A 19,645-nucleotide genomic window follows, 5' to 3' on the forward strand; every position below is an offset into this window, starting at 1 on the left:
TAACAGAATTAAGGGTGCACCCAAACAAAAGGTAAGCGCTTTTTGCGACAATTTGGACTAAGAATTCTGTTGGTTTTGGGGAGGTCTTGGAGTCTCAGAAGTGTGGAACCACTGCCGAAGGGTCTCTCCGGTCCAAAGAATCTGGCAGAATTGGGGGTTAACAGGAGGCTCAGAGGATTGATCAAGTACAAATAAGCTAATAAGAAGTTAAGTGAAGAAAAATTCCACATGGTGCTGGTAAGTCCCTGTGGATACCGCTTCGTATGAAACGAAGGTCTGAACGGGCAGGGAAAGGAAAAATAGAGAAAATCCTCGTGGATACCGCCTTAAGAGATAAGGGTCTGAATAGAGGAGGTGCAAACAGAAAGTTCTGTGGATACCGCTCTGAGTAGAGGTCTGTACGGGCAGAACAGAATAGGAAACAAGAACAGTCCAATATATAGTTTAAAGGCATAGAATTAGAGTAAATAATATTATCTAGTAAACGAACTGTGAATCTCTGAAATACCTTAGAAAGAGAGAACATGACAGGTAAAGGAAAGGCAGTAGAGATTCTAAGCAAAAAAATTCCGGTAAATAAATATGAGATCAAAAACTTCAGAAAAATGGGAAAAAAGAACCAAAAACCTGGTCACAAAATGGCCAAGAGAAGGAACGTTTGATGTAAGCTTGTGCGAAGAAATGGAGGCACTAACTAAAAATTACAAACCTAAAGATAAATCTAAGAAGAGGGCAAAAAAGAGAAAAAGAAATGGAAGTGCTAAAACTTTTCAGAACGGAGGGAGAAAGGCTGACGAGGACAGGTAGAATATTGATTACAAGCGAGGAAGACACTAAGGTGCTGGAGAAACAGTGAGAAGGTACAGTGAGAAGCTGGCTTCAGCTCTGTACCCGAATGTGAAAGAAACAGAAAAGCCCCCTCCCTATAATGAGGAAGGAACCCCTAAGCAGTACCCACTGCTGACGGGAACAGTAAACATGCAGGGAGAAGTACAAGTTTGGGATAATGAGGAGGAAAAAGACAATACGAGAAGGAAAAAGTGGTGATATGGAAGGAGATACAGGCAGAAAGGATAAAGGTGGAACAGGCAAAGAGAGAAATGAAAGAAGAGATTGAACGGATGAAATACTTGAGAGAGGAAAAGGAGTATGAGTAGTATCGGTTATACCATAGAAATAAACAGACTAGAAAAGAAAGTGGCTCATCAGGGCAGGAAGAGATGAGGCATTCAAGAGGAAGTGGAAAAAAGATAGGAGATGAGAGTCTGGAGAAACACAAGAGAGAAGGGAATCAAGCACGAGTAAGGATCATGAGGAGTCCCTGCCACAGGTGTACAGACACGGACAGGAAGAAAGAGTTTCTTGGAGTTAATTGGAGGAGCAAGAGTTAAGTGGAGAGAGAGAGGATGCGAGAATTTGTGGGGAAGAGGTAGGAGGCAGAAGCCTAGAAGAACAGAAGAAGGCGGTAGGGAAGTGACTTGCAGAAGTAGAGAGAGAGCTAGATGTTACTGAGAGGGGATTGCCAGAGGAGATGCGAAAAATACTCCAGGGGCCAACCAAGTATTGAATCAAGACAGAAAGGAAGGACTCCACAGGGAGAACGAGGGAAGAAGAGGACCCCGGAGAAATTTGTGTGGGAGGCAGTAAAGACATACCCTGAGACAGATGGGGAGTCAGGCAAGGAGGAGAGCCAGGGGAGGTGGGAAGAAGGAGGAAGAATGAAGCCATTGTTAGTTAAAGGATCAGGACAAGTGCAGTACATCCCTTGGGGATCCCAGGACCTAGAAGGGCTGAAAAACACTCTGCCCAATCTACATGAAGGAGCAGGGAAATGGATTAGAGCCTTTGAAGAAGAAACGGCAGGACTATTATTGGTTATGGGAGATTTGAAGGCACTATTGATAAGGTTGATGGGAACCTCCAAATTTAATGAACTAATGGAAATGGCTGGCATAGTAAACTCGAACGACCCGAGAACTGATGGAGATGGGTTTGACAGAGTGAGGCAGAGGGTATGGCAGGCCCTCAGGAAGCTTTATCCACCCAAAGTGGACCCCAAAGCCTTAAAGGGGGATCCACTGGGAGACACTGAAAACCCAGCAACCTACGTAGACTGAGCAAGAGGTGGAAAATAGCTTATTTATCACCACACTATTCTGACATAGCATTTGGATGCAATGCCTTTGCAAGTAAAATCCAAACTGGAGGAAGTGGTTGGGCTGACATCAATGACCCCACAAGAATTTAGAGACCATGTAGTCAATGCGATTGAAAAATACCGGAAAGACAAACGAAGGTTGGCTGAGCAGCAGGAAGAGGTGCAAAGAAAGTTAATACAAATACAGCTCGAAGAACTGAAAAAGATGGAAAAAGAGAAAAGCAAAAAGATGCTGCCAGCAACCACCGGTCCGAGTACAGCCATCGAACTGGATGAAGCACCGCTATATGGAGGAACCGATCATACTGTAAGACAAGGGCCAGAAAACCCCATCCCCATAATCAACGTCTTTGGAGGAGCAGTCCCACAAATGCCCTGTCAGGAACAGACTAAATTCAAACAGCCCAGACAGGACTGGAAGTCCCAAGGAGGGGGACAGAGGAGCTATGGGCAGAGGGGACCAGTGAGGAAACAGGGGGAAAGAGAGGTAGAGAGATTGTGCTGGGGATGTAATCAGCCAGGTCACATGAGAAGAGATTGTCCGTTTACACCATGGCCTGTAACACACCAGCAGGAACCGATAAGAAGGGAACTAAAGTTTAGCCAAGGACCAGCCCCCACAGGCCCAAGCGGACCTGTGAACCCCTATGCAAGGTATTAGGGGTGCCCCGAGAACTCGAGTGGGAAGGGACATTACCCAATGATAACAAGGGAGGCAGACGAGGAACCAATTGTTCAGGTTATGTTAGAAGGGCAACTGACACCAATGATGATAGATACTGGAGCCACGTACACTTGTGTACAGCCACAGTATGCCCTTCACCTTCCCATGTCAGGAAAGTTTATTAAGACGGTAGGGTTCTCGGGGAAAACACAGTTGACACGGTGCACGGCTCCAGTGCAGTTGAGAATGGGAAATAAAATAATTGTTTTGCCAGTGCTAGTATTTAAAAGAACTCCGATTAATTTGTTAGGCAGAGATGCCTTATTGAAACTGGAATTAAAATTAGAATGCACCAGAAATGGGCTGAGTGTGGAAAAAGCAGGGGCTCAATTGATAGTGCGAGAAGACAAGAAGGCTAATGTCTTTTGGATAGGAGACATCACAGATCAGATTCAGAAAACCTGGGAAAAATGGAAAAAGGGCGTGCAGGCTATATTACCCAGGGCTGTAAAGTCCAAATCTGAGCTACATTGTACAGTGATTTTTGACGAGACTCAGAACAGGGAGTTAGAGGAGAGATGGCACCAGGAGGCGTGTACCCAACAGCACCTGGAAGAGGAGGCTGTGATAATTGGAAAGTAAGGGGCAGATTTACAAGTTAAGTGAAACACCTTTTTAGAAAAATGGTACAGGATACCGGAGGCTACGCCCCACATAACGTTGTTGGTAAACAAGGGATATCAGTCTAAAGACTTAGGACCCTTAGTTAAGAGTGCTGAAACCGTAACAGTGTGGAGGAAAATCACGCCAGAGGTGTGGATATCAGAAGACAACAACTGCATTAAAATAATAAGTGTAGATATGGTAGGGACAGTGAGAGAGGTCAAAATAACTCCCCAACCACACATGCCATTGCTGGGAAAGGAACGAGGCCAGCAGAAAGATAGGTTAGATGAGTTGCCATCTATTCTGTGGTCACAGCATGACACAGACGTAGGGAAAATAAAAACAGCTAGTCCGGTGGAAATAAGGCTGAAAAGGGGAGCAATTCCACCCAGGAGACCAGAAGCAGAAGAGGGAATAGCATCGACAGTGCAGGGGTTGCATGAAATAGGAGTGCTTAAAAGAACAAACAGTCCATGCAATACCCCGTTGCTGCCAGTCTTAAAAGCAGATAAATCTAAGTGGAGATTGGTGCATGATTTGCGAGTGGTAAATGATGTGTTAAGAGGACTGGCCAGCAGTAGTCCCCAACCCACACATGCTTTTGACTAATGTTCCACCAGAAGCAAGTTACTTTTCAGTGATTGATTTGTGTTTGGCTTTCTTCAGCATTCCTCTGGCCGACCAGTATCAGTACCTGTTTGCATTTACTGACAGAGGTGCTCAGTATACCTATACCAGAATGCCGCAAGGGTTTAAACATTCACCACGTTTTTAATCAGGTGTTGAAGGCAGTCCTAGAGGGCATACCATTGGAAAGTACATTGTTACAGTATGTGGATGACCTGTTGATTTGCTCCCACAGTAAGGAACAGTGTGAGCAGGACACTATAACCCTGTTAGACAAGCTGGCGCACGGAGGACATAAAGTATCCAAAAAGAAATTGCAATTTTGCACGCAGCAAGTGGAATACTTAGGCAGGGTAATATCCAAGGGAGTGAAGGCGATAGCACCAGATCAGATTGAGGCAATTAACTAAGGCCCCAAAACCCCAGACTGTAGGACAGATGATCAGATGATGACGTTTTTGGGAATGGCAGGGTACAGCTCAGATTGGATAGGAGAATATGCTGAGATTGTGGCACCTTTGAGAAAGATAATGAAAGAAGCAAGACATACAAATTTGAAGAACGGCTTGCAGTGGAATGAAGAGGCGGAGATAGCTTTCAATACTATTAAGCAGGAATTGCAGTCAGCACCAGCATTAGCTTTGCCTGACTACGAGAAGGTTTTTCATTTGTATGTATCCAACCGACAGGAGGGTTATGTCACAGCGGTTCTAACCCAAGAGACTGGCACAGGAAAAGCAAAGCAGCCGATAGCATACTACAGTAGAGACTAAATGAGGTGGCTCAGGGGTATCCACCCTGTTATCAGGGATTGGCAGCGCTGTACTATGCATATGAAAAGGCATCATCTGTAACCTTGGGCTATCCTGTGACTCTGTACACACACCACAAAGTAGCAGTATTGCTGGAAAGAGGGAAATTTGTGCTGACACCAGCCAGGATAGCACCGTATCAGATGCTATTGACATTTCCAGACATAACTATACAGAGATGCACTACCAGTAATTTAGCCGATTTTGTCCCTTTGGGCTATGAAGGAGAACCCCATGATTGTGTAGGGAAGACGATGACATTTGCCAAACTGAGAGCAGATTTACGGTCAGAACCACTAGAGGATGCAGATAAAAAGGTTCTGTTCGTAGATGGCTCTTATAGGGATTATGATGGAAATCATGCAGGGTTCTCAGTAGTGCAGCAGGATCAGTCGAGCTATAAGATTATTAGGATGGAGTCCTGTCCCCAACCGTGTTCCGCCCAACTAGCAGAAATCAAAGCCCTGACAGCTGCGTGTGAAATGATGGAAGGAGAGAAAGTAGACACCTATACCGATTCGGCATATGCTCATGGAGTATACCATTTGTTCGGGGCAGTGTGGAAGCAGAGAGGTTTTAAAAGAAGTAGTGGAGATCCCATACAACATTGTCAGCGAATTCTAGACTTAATAAAAGCCATGATGAAACTTAAAGCATTGGCTATAGTAAAATGCCAGGCACATTAAAAGGGAAATGATGTAATAACAAAGGGAAATCAAGCTGCGGATGAGGCAGCCAGAAAAGCTTCTGGATGTACATCAGCTGTCATTGCCCCCCAGGTAAGCCTAGCTCCAGAACCTGTGGTAGAGGTCCTAATTGAAATACAAGGTAAGGCAACTTTGGCAGAACAGACAATGTGGAGACGAAGGGGGGCCAAGCAGAACCCGGAAGGCTTGTGGAGCATGGAAGATGGTTTGTTGGTAGCGCCCACCCCTCTACTGACGATTCTGATTTCAGAAGTGCATGGGATTGACCATTATGCAAGGGGGGGGGGGGGGAGTGATAAAATAAAGGATGGTTTTTGGTCACCTTATTCACAGGCTTCAGTAGACATTGTCTTGTCTCAGTGCGAGGTATGCACACAGAATGCAGGGTTCGGACATCAGTTATTTGACTGGTTAGAAAGTAGACTCGGAGGATGGGGAACATGGCTGACTAAAATGGCAATAACTGTCAGTATTGTATTGTTGAGCTGTGCGCTTGTGCTGTACTGTTTTCTTCCTTGTCTCAAGTCTCTTGTAGTGGGGGGGGGGCATCACGTGATGACGTAGGATCGAGACGTTGGGAATCCAGCTCCCTCATAAAAAGTAATGAAATAGGGTTTAAATGAAGAAGAGTTAACAAGTACCTACTAGAAACTATTTATAAGCAACTCAGGATTATTTTTGGATATGGCTCCTAAACTGAAACAGAAGAAAGCTACTACTTCGAAGACTGCGCAAATCGGCGGGGATAAAGGCCTAACCGTCTCGGCGAAGCCTCGGACTCGTTGGATCTCCTCCCGGCGAAGTGCATGGCACTTCTGATGATGCAGGACAGGAAGTTGCAACAATGTCGGCGGTCTCTAAGAAGAAACAGCAAGAACAACGCATGCGCGAAGAAACAAGTATGCATGAACAGATATTAACATAACTACAAATCCCAACTTCTGCTGGAAGTGAAATTGGAAGTGAATCAGAAGTGGAATCAGACTCTTTGGGAAATTCAGAGGAAGAAGAAGAGGAAAAGAAGGAGGAGATTAAAGGAGACACAAGAGATATCCTGATATATATGATGAATGAATTAAAAGCAATAAGAACAGATATAAGAAGGATGCAGAATACACTCGATAATGTGGTGGAAAAACAAAAGAAGATGGATAATAAAGTTAAAGAGATGGAAGTAAAAGTGGAAGAAAACACTGAAAGAATAGATAAGATAGAAGACAATAATCTTGCCTGGACAATAGAAAGAAAACGGATGTTGGAAAAAATAGATGCGCTTGAAAACTCTAGTAGATGAAATAATATTAAAATTGTTGGTCTTATGGAAGGTACAGGGGGAGAAAATCCAATAAAATTCTTTCTAGAATGGATTCCGAAAATTTTGGAAATGAAAGAAGGAAGCCAAGTAATTGAAATTGAAAGAGCACACAGAGCTTTAAGACCAAGACCTCAACAAGATCAAAACCCAAGATCAATTTTGATAAAATGCTTAAGGTACCAATATAAAGAAATGATCTTGAAGGCAGCTACTCAAGGTGCTAAAAAGAGAAATGGGCCATTGATAATAAAAGGGAAAAGAGTTTTTTTTAATCCAGACATAAGTTACAATCTTCTGAAGAGGCGGAAGGAATTTAATCCAGTGAAAAAATACTTATGGGAAAAAGGCTATAAATTTTTATTGAGCTACCCAGCAAAATTGATAGTTTTCCTGGATAACGAAGAAAGAAGATTTTTCATTGACTACCGGAAAGCGGAGAAATTTGTACAAGAATTACCTGATGTCCACGAAGAGGAGTAAAGAATTATAGAAATGAAGTGGACTAATGATGAAGACTGAAACAAGGTTAGACTTGACGGACATTTATAAGGGAAAAAAAAATAGTTGAGCAGTAGTAATTGGGAGTAGAGACATTAATTATTTTCTTTTTTTCTTCTTCACTAATATATTTTCTTTTGTTTTTGCGGGGGAGCTGGAGGAGCTCCTGATCGATGGCTGTGAGTTTCACGTGTACAATCATGGTGATTGCCATGACCCGTAAAATGGGGGGGGGGGGGGTAATGTTGTGTTCTTTTTATTTGCAACATTAGTGGGGGGGTATTTTGTTTTTTTTTCTTATATATTAGTTACCTTTCTTCTATTTTTCTTTTTTGCCTGAATGGTTGGGGAGAGACTCATAGCAACATGGAGAATTTTAAAGAGTTCCCAAAGTATTATGAATGATTAATTTACTTAATTTTTTGTTTTAATGTTAATGGACTTAATGGACCTGTGAAAAGAAAGAGTTTTACATATATTAAGAAAATGAAAGGAGATATAGCTTTTTTTTTACAAGAAACACATTTAACAGAAACAGAACATAAGAAATTAAAGAGAGATTGGGTTGGAAATGTCATTGCAGCATTTAATTCAAAATCGAGAGGAGTTGCAATTTTGGTTAATAAATCTTTACCAATTAAAATACAAAATGTAATAATTGATTCTGTGGGGAGATATGTGATTATACATTGTCAAATTTTTTCAGAATTATGGATTTTTATGAACATTTATGCACCAAATGAAAATGATACAAAATTCATACAAGAAGTTTTTTTGAACTTGGCTGATGCACATGAAAATATTAATAGGTGGAGATTTTAATTTTTGTTTAGATCCAGTTTTGGATAGGTCAACTAAAGTTGCTACAAAATCAAAAGTAATAAAACTAACTTCATCATTAATGAAAGATTTAAACCTGATTGATATATGGAGAAAAATTAATCCAAGAGAAAGAGATTATTCATTTTATTCAAATAGACATAAAACTTACTCAAGGATCGATTTTTTTTATTATCAAAAAATATTCAAGATAGTTGTATCTTAGAAAAGTGTGGAATATAAAGCAAGAATACTGTCAGATCATTCCCCCTTGATAATGACAATGATAATGATGGATAAGTAGGAATCGATCTATAGATGGAGATTTAATTCAATTTTATTAAAACGTCAAGATTTTTGTGATTTTATGAAAAAACAGATTCAATTTTTTTGGATACAAATTTATATTCAGTTGAGGATAAAATTGTATTATGGGAAGCAATAAAAGCATATTTAAGGGGTCAGATTATAAGTTATACATCTAAAATTAAGAAGGAATACATGGCAGAAATAGATCAATTGGAAAAAGATATCATAAAGTTAGAAAAAGAATCTCAAAGATATATGACAGAAGAAAAACGAAGACAACTTGTTAATAAAAAACTACAATATAATACACTCCAGACATATCGTACAGAAAAAGTAATTATGAGAACTAAACAGAAATATTACGAATTAGGTGAAAGAGCACATAAGATTCTTGCTTGGCAGTTGAAAACAGAACAGGCTTCTAAAACAATAAATGCAATTAGAACAAGTGTAATTAAGATTACTTATAAACCTTTAGAAATTAAACTTTTTAAAAGTTTTACACTGAAATATATCAATCAGAATCACAAAATAAGATTGCTGAGATAGATAAATTTTTATCACAAATAACCCTTCCAAAACTAAATTTGGAAGAACAGAAAGGATTAGATATGCCCTTTACATTAAAAGAGGTTGAAGAAGCTTTAGATCACTTCAGAGTAATAAAGTCTTGGCGCAGAAAATTATAGTTTAACCCGAGATTTGGGAATAGGTGCTTGAGTTTATTGGGGCTTTTGTGCGCGGACTCTTAGTCTTCTTTCTCTGTGTGAGACCAAGGGGAGATGTATTGGAGTATAAAAGTTGCATTGTTTGCTGTGTAACCAAAACTATGCAGTCAGCTTTGAGCTTGCTATTTGCTATGCATGTATCCAATTTAGTAGGAGAATGAAATCTTAAGAATGTAGAAGATAATGGTGTGTCAATGAGAGGCTAGCTAAGAGATGTAGATGTAGATGTACTTGTGATAAGCAACTATAGACCAATTGGATATGCTAATGCAACTAAACCAGGAGATTGCTATAAAAAATGCTATGTACAAGGATCGGTGGGCAATCGGCTACTAGCTCAATGACTGTCACAGCTTTGATTTGCAAATTAAAGTTTAATACTTCTTGAAGAATCTTCTGCGTCTCCTGGTCGTTTGTGGGGCACGAGAAAACACCACGTTTAACACTGAACTGACTGCACAACTTAGAGACTCACTTTCAAGGGTTTTACAACTCATGATCTTGGTCTTATTTATTTTACTTTTTTTGTATTTGCTGAGTTTGCCTTTTGCACAATGGTTGTTTTGTCAGTCTTTGTCATTTATCATTGATACCAATTGTATTGCTTTGTTCTACCATGAATGCCCACAAGAAAATTAATCTCAAGGTAGTATATGATAATAAATTTACTTTGAAAAACCATAGCCTCGAACATATTCAGTAACTCAGCCTCCACAGCACTCTGGAACAGAGAATTCCAGGGATTCCTGACCCCTGGAATAGCTATTGCTCATCACCACGATAAAGGGTGATCCTGTAGCGGTGTGCTACACGCAGCGCTAAAATTACGACACGGAGTCGGTAACTGCAGTCGAAGGGAAAAACTTTATTCCAAAACTTCAGCCTCACTTTTAAGCCTCTGTCAACCGGCCCCCCATGGCGCAGAGGCTCCAAAGCTCTGTGCTCGCAAACCCCCGTAGGCTATCTCATTGTGAGTCGGTTCGGATACGCCAGGAAAAGGGTCGCCACAATCCCTTATTTTGAAAAGTATGCCTTTATTACTTTCAAAGACATACGAAGATAAACATGTGTTCTCAATTCAGCTCACATCCATCCAAGTAAATTCAGAGTCTTAAATATAGCAGTCTACTGCTTTTGAAATGATTTGTGTATTGTCTTCAGTACCACATTCCAGAGCCTACGCCATCTGTTGATCATACTTTGTGAAAAATTCCCATTTTACAACTCCAAAGTAGGCTAAATTACTTAAAGAGTAATTTACTTAAAGAGGCCTAAAGAGTATTTTAAACCTGTTCTGAAGTATTCCCTGTTGAATTCCTGTTCCTCTGGAAACAGATCAAGGTATTTGTGTTGAGATTCACCCTAATAGAAACTTTATTCTCCCCAAAATATATTCCGCATAAGATGAGAACCATCAACATACATACCTCATTTTAATTACTTAAAATACATTAAATGAAACAGTCATAACTAATCGCCTTTGTAAATATCAGAGAAGTGAAGCAGCACATCACAATGAAAGAAGCTTGAGTGTGCTGGAGTAACGGGACTCCTTGGGGTCCACTATGGGGGGAAAAAGGTAGGTGCCTCGTTTACATTTCAATTTCAGATTTTCAAAGTTGCATTTCCTAATTTTATTTATTTAGAGATGCAGTGCAGAACAGGCCCTTTCCACTTACTAATCCTAGGCTAATCACTGGATTAATTAATCCACTAATTGGCAAGTCTATGGGAAGAAACTACTGTACCTGATGGAAACCCAAAAGTATCACAGGTAAGACGTACAAACTTACAGAAGACACCAGAATTAAACTCCAAACTCTGACGCCCCCGAGATGTAATAGCATGATGCAAATTGCTACACTACTGCAGCACTCATTTCGTTTGTATTACCCCATTCTCTGGGATACTTGGGAAACAGAAATAATAGTAAAATGAAAACATCACATTAAATTAGTACAGTCCTGGAAAGTTCATTTGAAATTATACAAGAAACGCATTGACAAAAGTTGTCACCGTTGAGCAAAGATAGCACTGGGTTGACAATTGAAGCAGTACTTGCCTGCACAGTGGTGCCCTTTCTCTATAGGTCCAATGTTAACATTCACTCGGCAATGAGTATTCCAAGCCTCAAGTCAATGTAAAGGACTTTTTGGACCTGTATAACTAACCTTAATACCATCATCAATATCAAAAGCTTTCTTGGGCTTCTTCTTTTTCTTCTTTTGATTGAAGAAATCCAGATCATCTAAATCATCTGTTGTATCTATGATTAAGCAAATATATTCTTAGTTGCTCATGTCCATCAAATACATTTTGGAAAGTTAATGCAAACACATATGGTAACAGAAAGAAATCCCGCAGCTACCCACATGATGATTTATACTCCAAAAAGCTGTTCCAAATGAATGTAAATATATACAATCATACTTTCATGAAAGCCAACCATTCAAGAACTAATCTGATAATGAAAATGGCCAGCAAACAATCCTCCAGATGGTTCACAAAACTACTTCTTTTACAACTATAATTCTGCTACTGTTGGAGCCTGTGATCTACATTTCGGTGGTGTGCTTGAGCGATCTGGCGCTTTGACATCTCCAAGGGTGTTCAGTGAGGTTTCTAGCAAAGTATGCAGCCTCAGGATTAAGAAGCCTGGAGATAGGGTGTGAACTCATGATCGACTTTATTCCTCAATTTCACTAATTAAAGTGTTGAGGCGGATTGTAGTCATCGAGGCGAGAGCAGAAGGCGAGTGGGTGTTCAGCACCATCTACCAGCCTCTTGCTCACTGCTGCCAGAGGAAGATGTCTGTCTGTGACACACTCTCCCCTCTCTCTCACTCACTGCTCCCAGACAAAAGTCCCTGCATTCAAATGGTCTCTCTCTTTCCCCCTCCCTCAAGCCTGCCAAAGGATTCCTGGGTCTTAGGCAAGTTTAATGAACACAGTTTGTGGATTGGACTCCATAGTTCACGTTATGATGTGTTTTGGTTCATTCCTTCCTTTGCTGCTATTTTGGGCGATGTTGATCAGGGCAGCCTGTAGATAATGAATGAAACAGCGCTAAAATTAACTGAACTGAATTTGCTTGGACATTCTTGATATTTTGTGTTTCATATTGTGTTTGTCACTTTTTTTCTTTTGCCGTTTGCACAATATTTTTTTCGTGCATGGGGGGGTTTGATGTTTTTCTTTGAATGGGTTCTATGGTTTTCTTTGTTTTGTGGCTGTCTGGGGGGGGGGAAGACAAATCTCAGGGCTGTATATTGCATCACAAAACGCTGAAGGAACTCAGCAGGCTCGGCAGCATCTAGGAGAAGAGTACAGTCGACACTTTGGGCCGAAACCTTTCAGCAGATCCCTCCCAGCTGTATATTGCACACATACTTTGATAATAAATGTACTTTGAACAGTACAGTATAGTATAGGTACAGGACCTTCTGAATATTAAGAAGTTAGCATCTCGTAGGCCGCTTGTGACCCTGGCTATTTTTTGTAAGGGTCACAGCAGCTAAGAGCTTGAGAAAAAACTACAGAATCCCAAATGCTTTCTCATAAGATAAGCTGAATGGGTAACATCATCCTTGGTATGTGATCTGCGCTTAACTTCAGTTTTGCTTAGAGTAACTTGTATCATTGCCTGATTAATTGCTGTGAGAAACCTATTTTGCCTTGTATTCCTTATGGCACCTGCAAGATAAGCATAAAAAAGAGCGGCTATTTTCAAGGGCAGGAAGCTTTGGATGGTACGCCTGTGCCTGTCTATATCCAGACATAGTAGCAACTAAAACTGTTATACGAACAATTTATGATTGATAAAGTTAACAATACTCATCTGTACAGAAACTAAGGGGGTGAACCCACATGTATCTCTGTACGTGACTGTATGTATATAAAAAGAACTGTATTTGCTTCAGGAGACAGAGACCCTCGAAGCAGCCTCCGACAGAGAGTGCTTAAGGAGGGTTCTCTCAAGTAACTTGCTAATAAAGAGTTAGAGTTACTTTCACCGTGGTACATGGTGTCTTTGCATTAGGTAGATTAAAAGAAGTTTACAACACTTCAGCCCACAATGTTGTGCCAAACCAATTAAATCAGTAATCAATCTTATTTTAATATCCTCCATTTCTGAGCAAATAACACCAATAGTTCCCACAGTCCATTTAAAATTTTTACTTTATCACTAACAAATTAATCACAAATTTCAGAATTGGAATCAGACCATTCAGTTCAATTGGCCAACATTTGACTGATCAATTTAGGGCATTTGAACTAAATGGTCTAATTCCTACACCATGAACCATCATCGAACCCAATCAGTATATTACTTTAGAATATCCTACAGTGGTTTGAAGGCATGCATGCTACCAGGCCAGTTGATGGTGTAGTGACATCAGCACTAGACTTCATCAAGGCAGATGGTCCTGAGTTCGAACCCAGCCCGGGCAAGCAGCAGTATCTATGCAGAAGAAAGGCCTGGCAATCATGAAAACCCTGTGGACAACTGCACTATCCAATGGCACACCATTGTTGCTTCCTCCTGGTAGGTCACACCGCCCCCCCCCCCCCCCCATAACTGTACTCAAAATGGGAGCACTTATTGTTGAGGGGGAAGGCCACAAGGATGCTCTCCGCTGTCTGACATTCTCCCTTTCCTCTGCTGACAGTCAAAGTAGCATAGTACTACTATGGTAGCAGCGACCCAAGATTAATTCTGCTGCTGTCTGTAAGGTGTTTGTACATTCTTCCTGTGACTTTGGGTTCCACCAGGTGCTCTAGCTTCCACCCATAGCCCAAGGACACACAGGTTAGTAGAATAAAGTGGCACAGGCTTATTGTACCAGAAGAGCCTGATAACATGCTGTATTGCTAAGTAAAAATAACAACAAACACTTTCTATAAAAGTGCAGTGGAGAGCATCCTCCCTACCAGAGATCATCTTGAAGAGACGGTGCCTCAAAATGGTATTTATCATGAAGTACCCTCATCTTCTGGCACATGCCGCCTTCCTGTTACTGTCACTGTACAGGAGCCTGAGGACCCACACTCAGTGATTCAGACTCAACTTCTTGCCCTTCACCAGATTTCCGAAAGGTATCCTCATTATTCCTTTTTGCACCATTTTTGTGATTTATAGTAATTTTACATCTTTGCACTATACTTCTATGTAAAAAACAATTTTCTTGTCATATAATTCAGTGAAAATAAAACCGCTTCTGATGGATTCATTGGCGTGACCTTTAACTTGCAAACCGATTTCTCATAATAATGTATTAGTATTAGTACACCACTGAACCCAGAAGAATAGACAGTACCAAAAGATCTTTTGTGCATTTCACCCAGGCTTTATAAAGAAAGATTAGCTTTATTTGTCACATGTACATTGAAACACAATGAAATGCATTGGTTGGGTCAAATCAAATCAGGGAGGATTGTACTGGGACGCCTGTAACTGTCGTCATGTTTCTGGCACCAATGTAGCATGCTCACAATTCACTAACCCTAACTGCGAGTCTTTGGGAATGTGGGAGGAAACCAGAGTCCTCAGAGGAAACCCACATGGTCACAGAGGTACACGGCTTAAAATTTCTTTTATTGCATGCAGCTAATGTGTAGATGCAAACTGCAGATTCACAGCAGAAAGTCTGAACTTCTAACTGTCAGGATGAGGTTCAACCTCCCACAGAAACAACATTAGTAATTTATTTATTATGTAGACTCTAACGGGCCCTTCCAACCTAACAAGCCCACACTGCTCAATTACATCAATGTGACCAATTAGCCTACTAACCCGTACATCTTTGGAATTTGTGAAGAACCAAGAGCACTGGTAGAAGTTGCTCAACTTGTCCCAAACAATATGAGCAGTGGGACTTGAACGCTGATCTTAAAGCTGGCACTGTAAAGTGTTATGCTAACTGCTACAAAGGCGCCACTATTCAGTGTGAATTTCTCACTATTCAGGACATTTACAAAGACATATGTGTAAAAAAGACCTGAGTCACCCCAACCACAAACTGTTCCAGCTGCTAACATCCAGGAAATGGTATCGCAGCATACAGGAGGAGGGGGGGAGACAGCTTCTTCCACCAGGCCATCAGACTGATTAATTCATGCTGATGCAACTGCATTTCTACGTTATACTGACTATCCTGATGTACATATTTATTATAAATTACTATAAATTGCACATTAGATGGAGACGTAACAAAGAATTTTACTCCTCATGTATATGAAGGATGTCAATTCAACTCAAGTGGCTCTTTATGGAGTTTTAAGTAGCATGGTAGCACAGTAATCAGCGTAACGCTGTACAGCATCAGCAATGAGGACACAATTCCCACTGTGGACTGTAAGGAGTTTGTACATTGTCCTCTTCACTGCGTGGGCTTCCTCCTGGTACTCCAGCTTCCTCCCACATTCCAAAGACATACAGGTTAGGAATGGCGACGGGAACACATGAACACTCATGGGCTGCCCCCACCACTGGATTTGGACTGTGACAGTTGTTGACGAAAAGAACACATTTCAGTTCATTTTAATGTCTCGGTGTACATTCGACAAATAAAGGTGATATTTAATCTTAACTGTTAATCTTTAGGACAGCAGGTTCGAACTGGGAAAAAAAAACAACTGTTTTTCAAAACCAAGTCCCTAAACAAACTGCACCAACATGAAATCAGACTGGCATTGAATGATTTGACTGACTGATAGTTTATCCCACCGAAGGTGAAATATCAGCAGATGAAAAGTCTTTAATGGCCAATACTTTCAGTACTTGTAAATGACATCAAATTTAAGGTTTTGGGCAAAAGTAATGAAGGGAATTTATTTTCCACCCAAGAAGTGCTGGGGAGTTGCTGGAATTTGTTGGGAACTCAAGGACCAAAAGAAGCAATAACCATTAGCACCCAATGTTACTGAACTTAATTTTCCCATGGGCAAGAGCTCATAAATTGAATTAACCACACATTTCATTTAAGATAAAAACTGGCACTGAGAAGATAATGCTGCAGTGTAATTTCTATTTTGATATTTTATTTATTCTTTTTCTGGGATTTGGGCTTTGTGAGGATGACACATTGTTGAGGGTATGTGGTGATCTCACCTTCTTGAACTACTCCAGTCTTTCTGGTGAAGGTACACCTACAACACTAAGGGAGGATACTTGAGGACTTAAACCAAGTGACCATGAAAGGACAGTGATGTGTTCCAAGGTTAGGATGGTGTGTGACATGGAGGGAATCTGCAAGGGTCAGGATTCCTATGCACTTTCACAACATCTACCACAAAAGGCAGGATCTTGCAGATGGCTATCGATTTCAATTTGGCTTCCCATTCTGACATGTCTGTCCATGGTCGCCTCTGCGGCTTCAAAGAAGGCACACTCAGGCTGGGTAGCTTCCAACCTGATGGTATGAATCACGATTTCTCTAACTTGCGGTAATTTCTTCCCCCCTCCATCTTCTCACTTTTTTCATTTCCCATTCTGGCTCCCCTCTTACTGCTTCTCGCCTCACCTGCCCATCACCTTCCTCTGGTTCTCCTTCTCCTTCCCTTTCTTCCATGCTACAATCTCCTCTCCTATCAGATTCCTCCTTCTTCAGCCCTTACCTCTTCAACTAATATTTCCCAGCTTTTTACATCACAGTATCCCTACCATCCACCCTCCTTGGTATTCTGGCTTCTTTCTCCTTCCTTTCCAGTCCTGATGAAGGGTCTTGGCCCAAAACATCAACTGTTTATTCCCCTCTGTAAACGTAAATTTGCTGGATCAAATAACGACAGCACAAAAAGATCGTTACTTATCTCTTTCACCCGTTTATTTCTTCGAGCTCAGCCGGCGAGTGAACTTGGTCCCGACATCAGGGGAGAAGCGTTCTCATCCCTCCGGTGGTTCAACAAGTTCACTGCCTGATGTCAGAATTGTTAGAAGTTACAAGGCCACCAATACAAAAGAACAATCAGTTTGATAAGCATTCCAGCCAAGTCAATGGACTATTGATACAAAAAAACTAATCAGTTTGATAGACACTCCAGCCACCTTAATTAAAGAAAGGAATGTCCTACCTGGTTTGTTAGAGCCACAACTTAGTTACAAAGATAAGAATATCCATCAAATTTAAGCTTTAATTAAGAAAGGAATGTCCTGTATAATTTCCATCAGGTACTGCCTTTTGTCAAAAACAAAAGGTGTGAAAAGCCAGGAGGCATCTTATGTGGATCTGGGTGAACTTTAACCCTTATCTTGCTCCAAAGAAAGCAGCTCAGAGACATTATTCAAACCCACTGCAGTCACCCACAAAATACAGCCACAGTCAGTACTTAACCCATTGTTTATAGGAATCCAAGAATCCCCCAATTCCCTTAAACTTTATCACATCCCTAGATGCTGCCTGACCTGCTGAGCTCCTCCAGCATTGTGTGTGTGTTATTAAGGTTTTGCAGTGCATTTTGCATATTCGCAGTGCAGCCGAGAAGGGACTACATGCTTACTGTGGTGAACGGGGAGCTAATCCAGTGGGCTGTTTTGCTTTGATGGTGTTAGGATGGTGTACCACTTTACAAATTCCATTCCATCAAAAGTTATTACGCTCTTCAAAAGCCTCACCTTCCCTTCAAAACTTTGCCAAAGCTTTAAAATGGCTCCAGAGCTGTCATAAAGCAACTTTATAACCAAAATATATACCAACTAATTATTCAAAATAATATCCTGCACCAATACCCAATTATTCATTCAAGTTTCCAAAATTAATTTCAATTTAAAAAAAAGGTTTGAACACTGAACAGTTTTCCTATTGATTATGTGAATGCAGTAAGTGGATGATTAATAAGGGTGAATCGACTGGGCCTCTACGCTCGCTCTCTCTTTGAACTTAAGAAATAGGAGCATCTAGTCTGTTGAGCCTGCTCCGTCATTCAATAAGATCTTGGTTGATTTGGCCATGAACTCACCTCCACCTTCCTGCCTTTTCCCCATAACCCTTATTTCCCTACTATGCAACCTTGTCTTAAAGGTATTTACTGAGGTAGCCTCCACTGCTTCATTGGGTGGAGAATTCCACCGATTCACCACCCTCGGGGAAAAGCAGTTCCTCCTCATCTCCATTCTAAATCTAATCACCCAAATCTTGAGGCCGTGTCCCCTAGTTCTAATCTCACCTACCACTGGAAATAATTTTCCTGCCTCTATATATGTTTCTACAAGTCTCCTCTCATTCTTGTCTAGGACTGTACTCGCTGGAATTGACGGTCTCTCATCTCAATCTCTCATCATAGTCTAACCCCCCTCATCTTTGGAATCAACTTGGTGAACCTCCTCTGCACTGCCTCTAAAGCCAGTATATCCTTCCTCAAGTAAGAAGACCAGAACTGCACGCAGTACTCCAGGTATGATCTCACCAGTATCCTGTACATTTGCAGCATAAACACTTGCTCTTAAATTCAATCCTTCTAGCAATGAAAGTCAATGTAACCCCCTGGGTCGCCTCAGGCTCGCTCAGCTCATTTCGTCTAGGGGGAGCAGCCTTCGGCCCCGCCAAACTGGGTAATCAGCTGGTGTGGATGCTGTGTGATGTCCCCGCCTCACCCAAAAACAGACAGTACACCATATGCGATTAAATGAGTACAATTTATAAAGGTTACTATAACTAAGTGATTAATAACGATACAGTATATATGAAGAGAAAATTAAAGAAAAGGCGCCAAACTTATCAAAGTCCAAACCACTTCGTGCACAGCCGTTGGAGCTCAATTTCTGAAGTCTTCTGGCCACCATTCGATCCCCTCCGAACTCCTTGACTCGCAGCTCAGGACCCTCCGAACTCCTCGGACTCTCCAAACAGCTCAGGACCCTCCGAGTGGTCAACCAAGCACATCTAGCTTCATTCCCCCCCCCTCGGAGAATCTCCCGGCCTCGGACCCCCCTTTGGGGTCTGATCCTCGCCCAGCTTAGAGCATTGCGTCCTCTCTCTCGACCCCCTCGCGCCGATCTGCCCAAAAGCCCGTCAACAAAAGCTTACAGACTCAGAAGAAAGAACATTAATCCCCATTTGGTTTACAAAGGAATACCATTCTCATTATCAGTAAATTAGCATTCCTGCTAGTTAACAAAAGGAAACCCTTTCCCAACAGTAACAAAGAAAAAAGAAGAAACCCCCTTTACACTCTCCCTCCACCAAATAAGTCATGTCCTCATGACTACTAAATAACTCGCCACCTTTCCTGCCAACACACCGTAATCCAAGCACAAACAGTGACATCTCCTCCCCACACAGTAACCCTCAGGCGCTACTTAGGCCAACTATCTGGGAGTTCCCTAACCCTTCTGAGGCCTCCGT

The 19,645-nt window shown here is 41.3% G+C and overlaps 1 protein-coding gene across 1 annotated transcript in view; it reads right to left on the reverse strand.

Annotated features, from left to right (window-relative positions):
* eif2s2 (eukaryotic translation initiation factor 2, subunit 2 beta) overlaps positions 1-19,645 on the reverse strand; it is a 74,720-nt gene that overhangs the window by 46,200 nt on the left and 8,875 nt on the right. Inside the window, exon 3 of the mRNA XM_059980995.1 lies at positions 11,475-11,569. Coding sequence (XP_059836978.1) covers positions 11,475-11,569 — 95 coding nt within the window. The remainder of the gene's footprint in view (positions 1-11,474; positions 11,570-19,645) is intronic.

This window comes from Hypanus sabinus, chromosome 9 (assembly GCF_030144855.1).
Source record: "Hypanus sabinus isolate sHypSab1 chromosome 9, sHypSab1.hap1, whole genome shotgun sequence".
In the NCBI taxonomy this organism is placed as follows: Eukaryota; Metazoa; Chordata; class Chondrichthyes; order Myliobatiformes; family Dasyatidae; genus Hypanus; species Hypanus sabinus.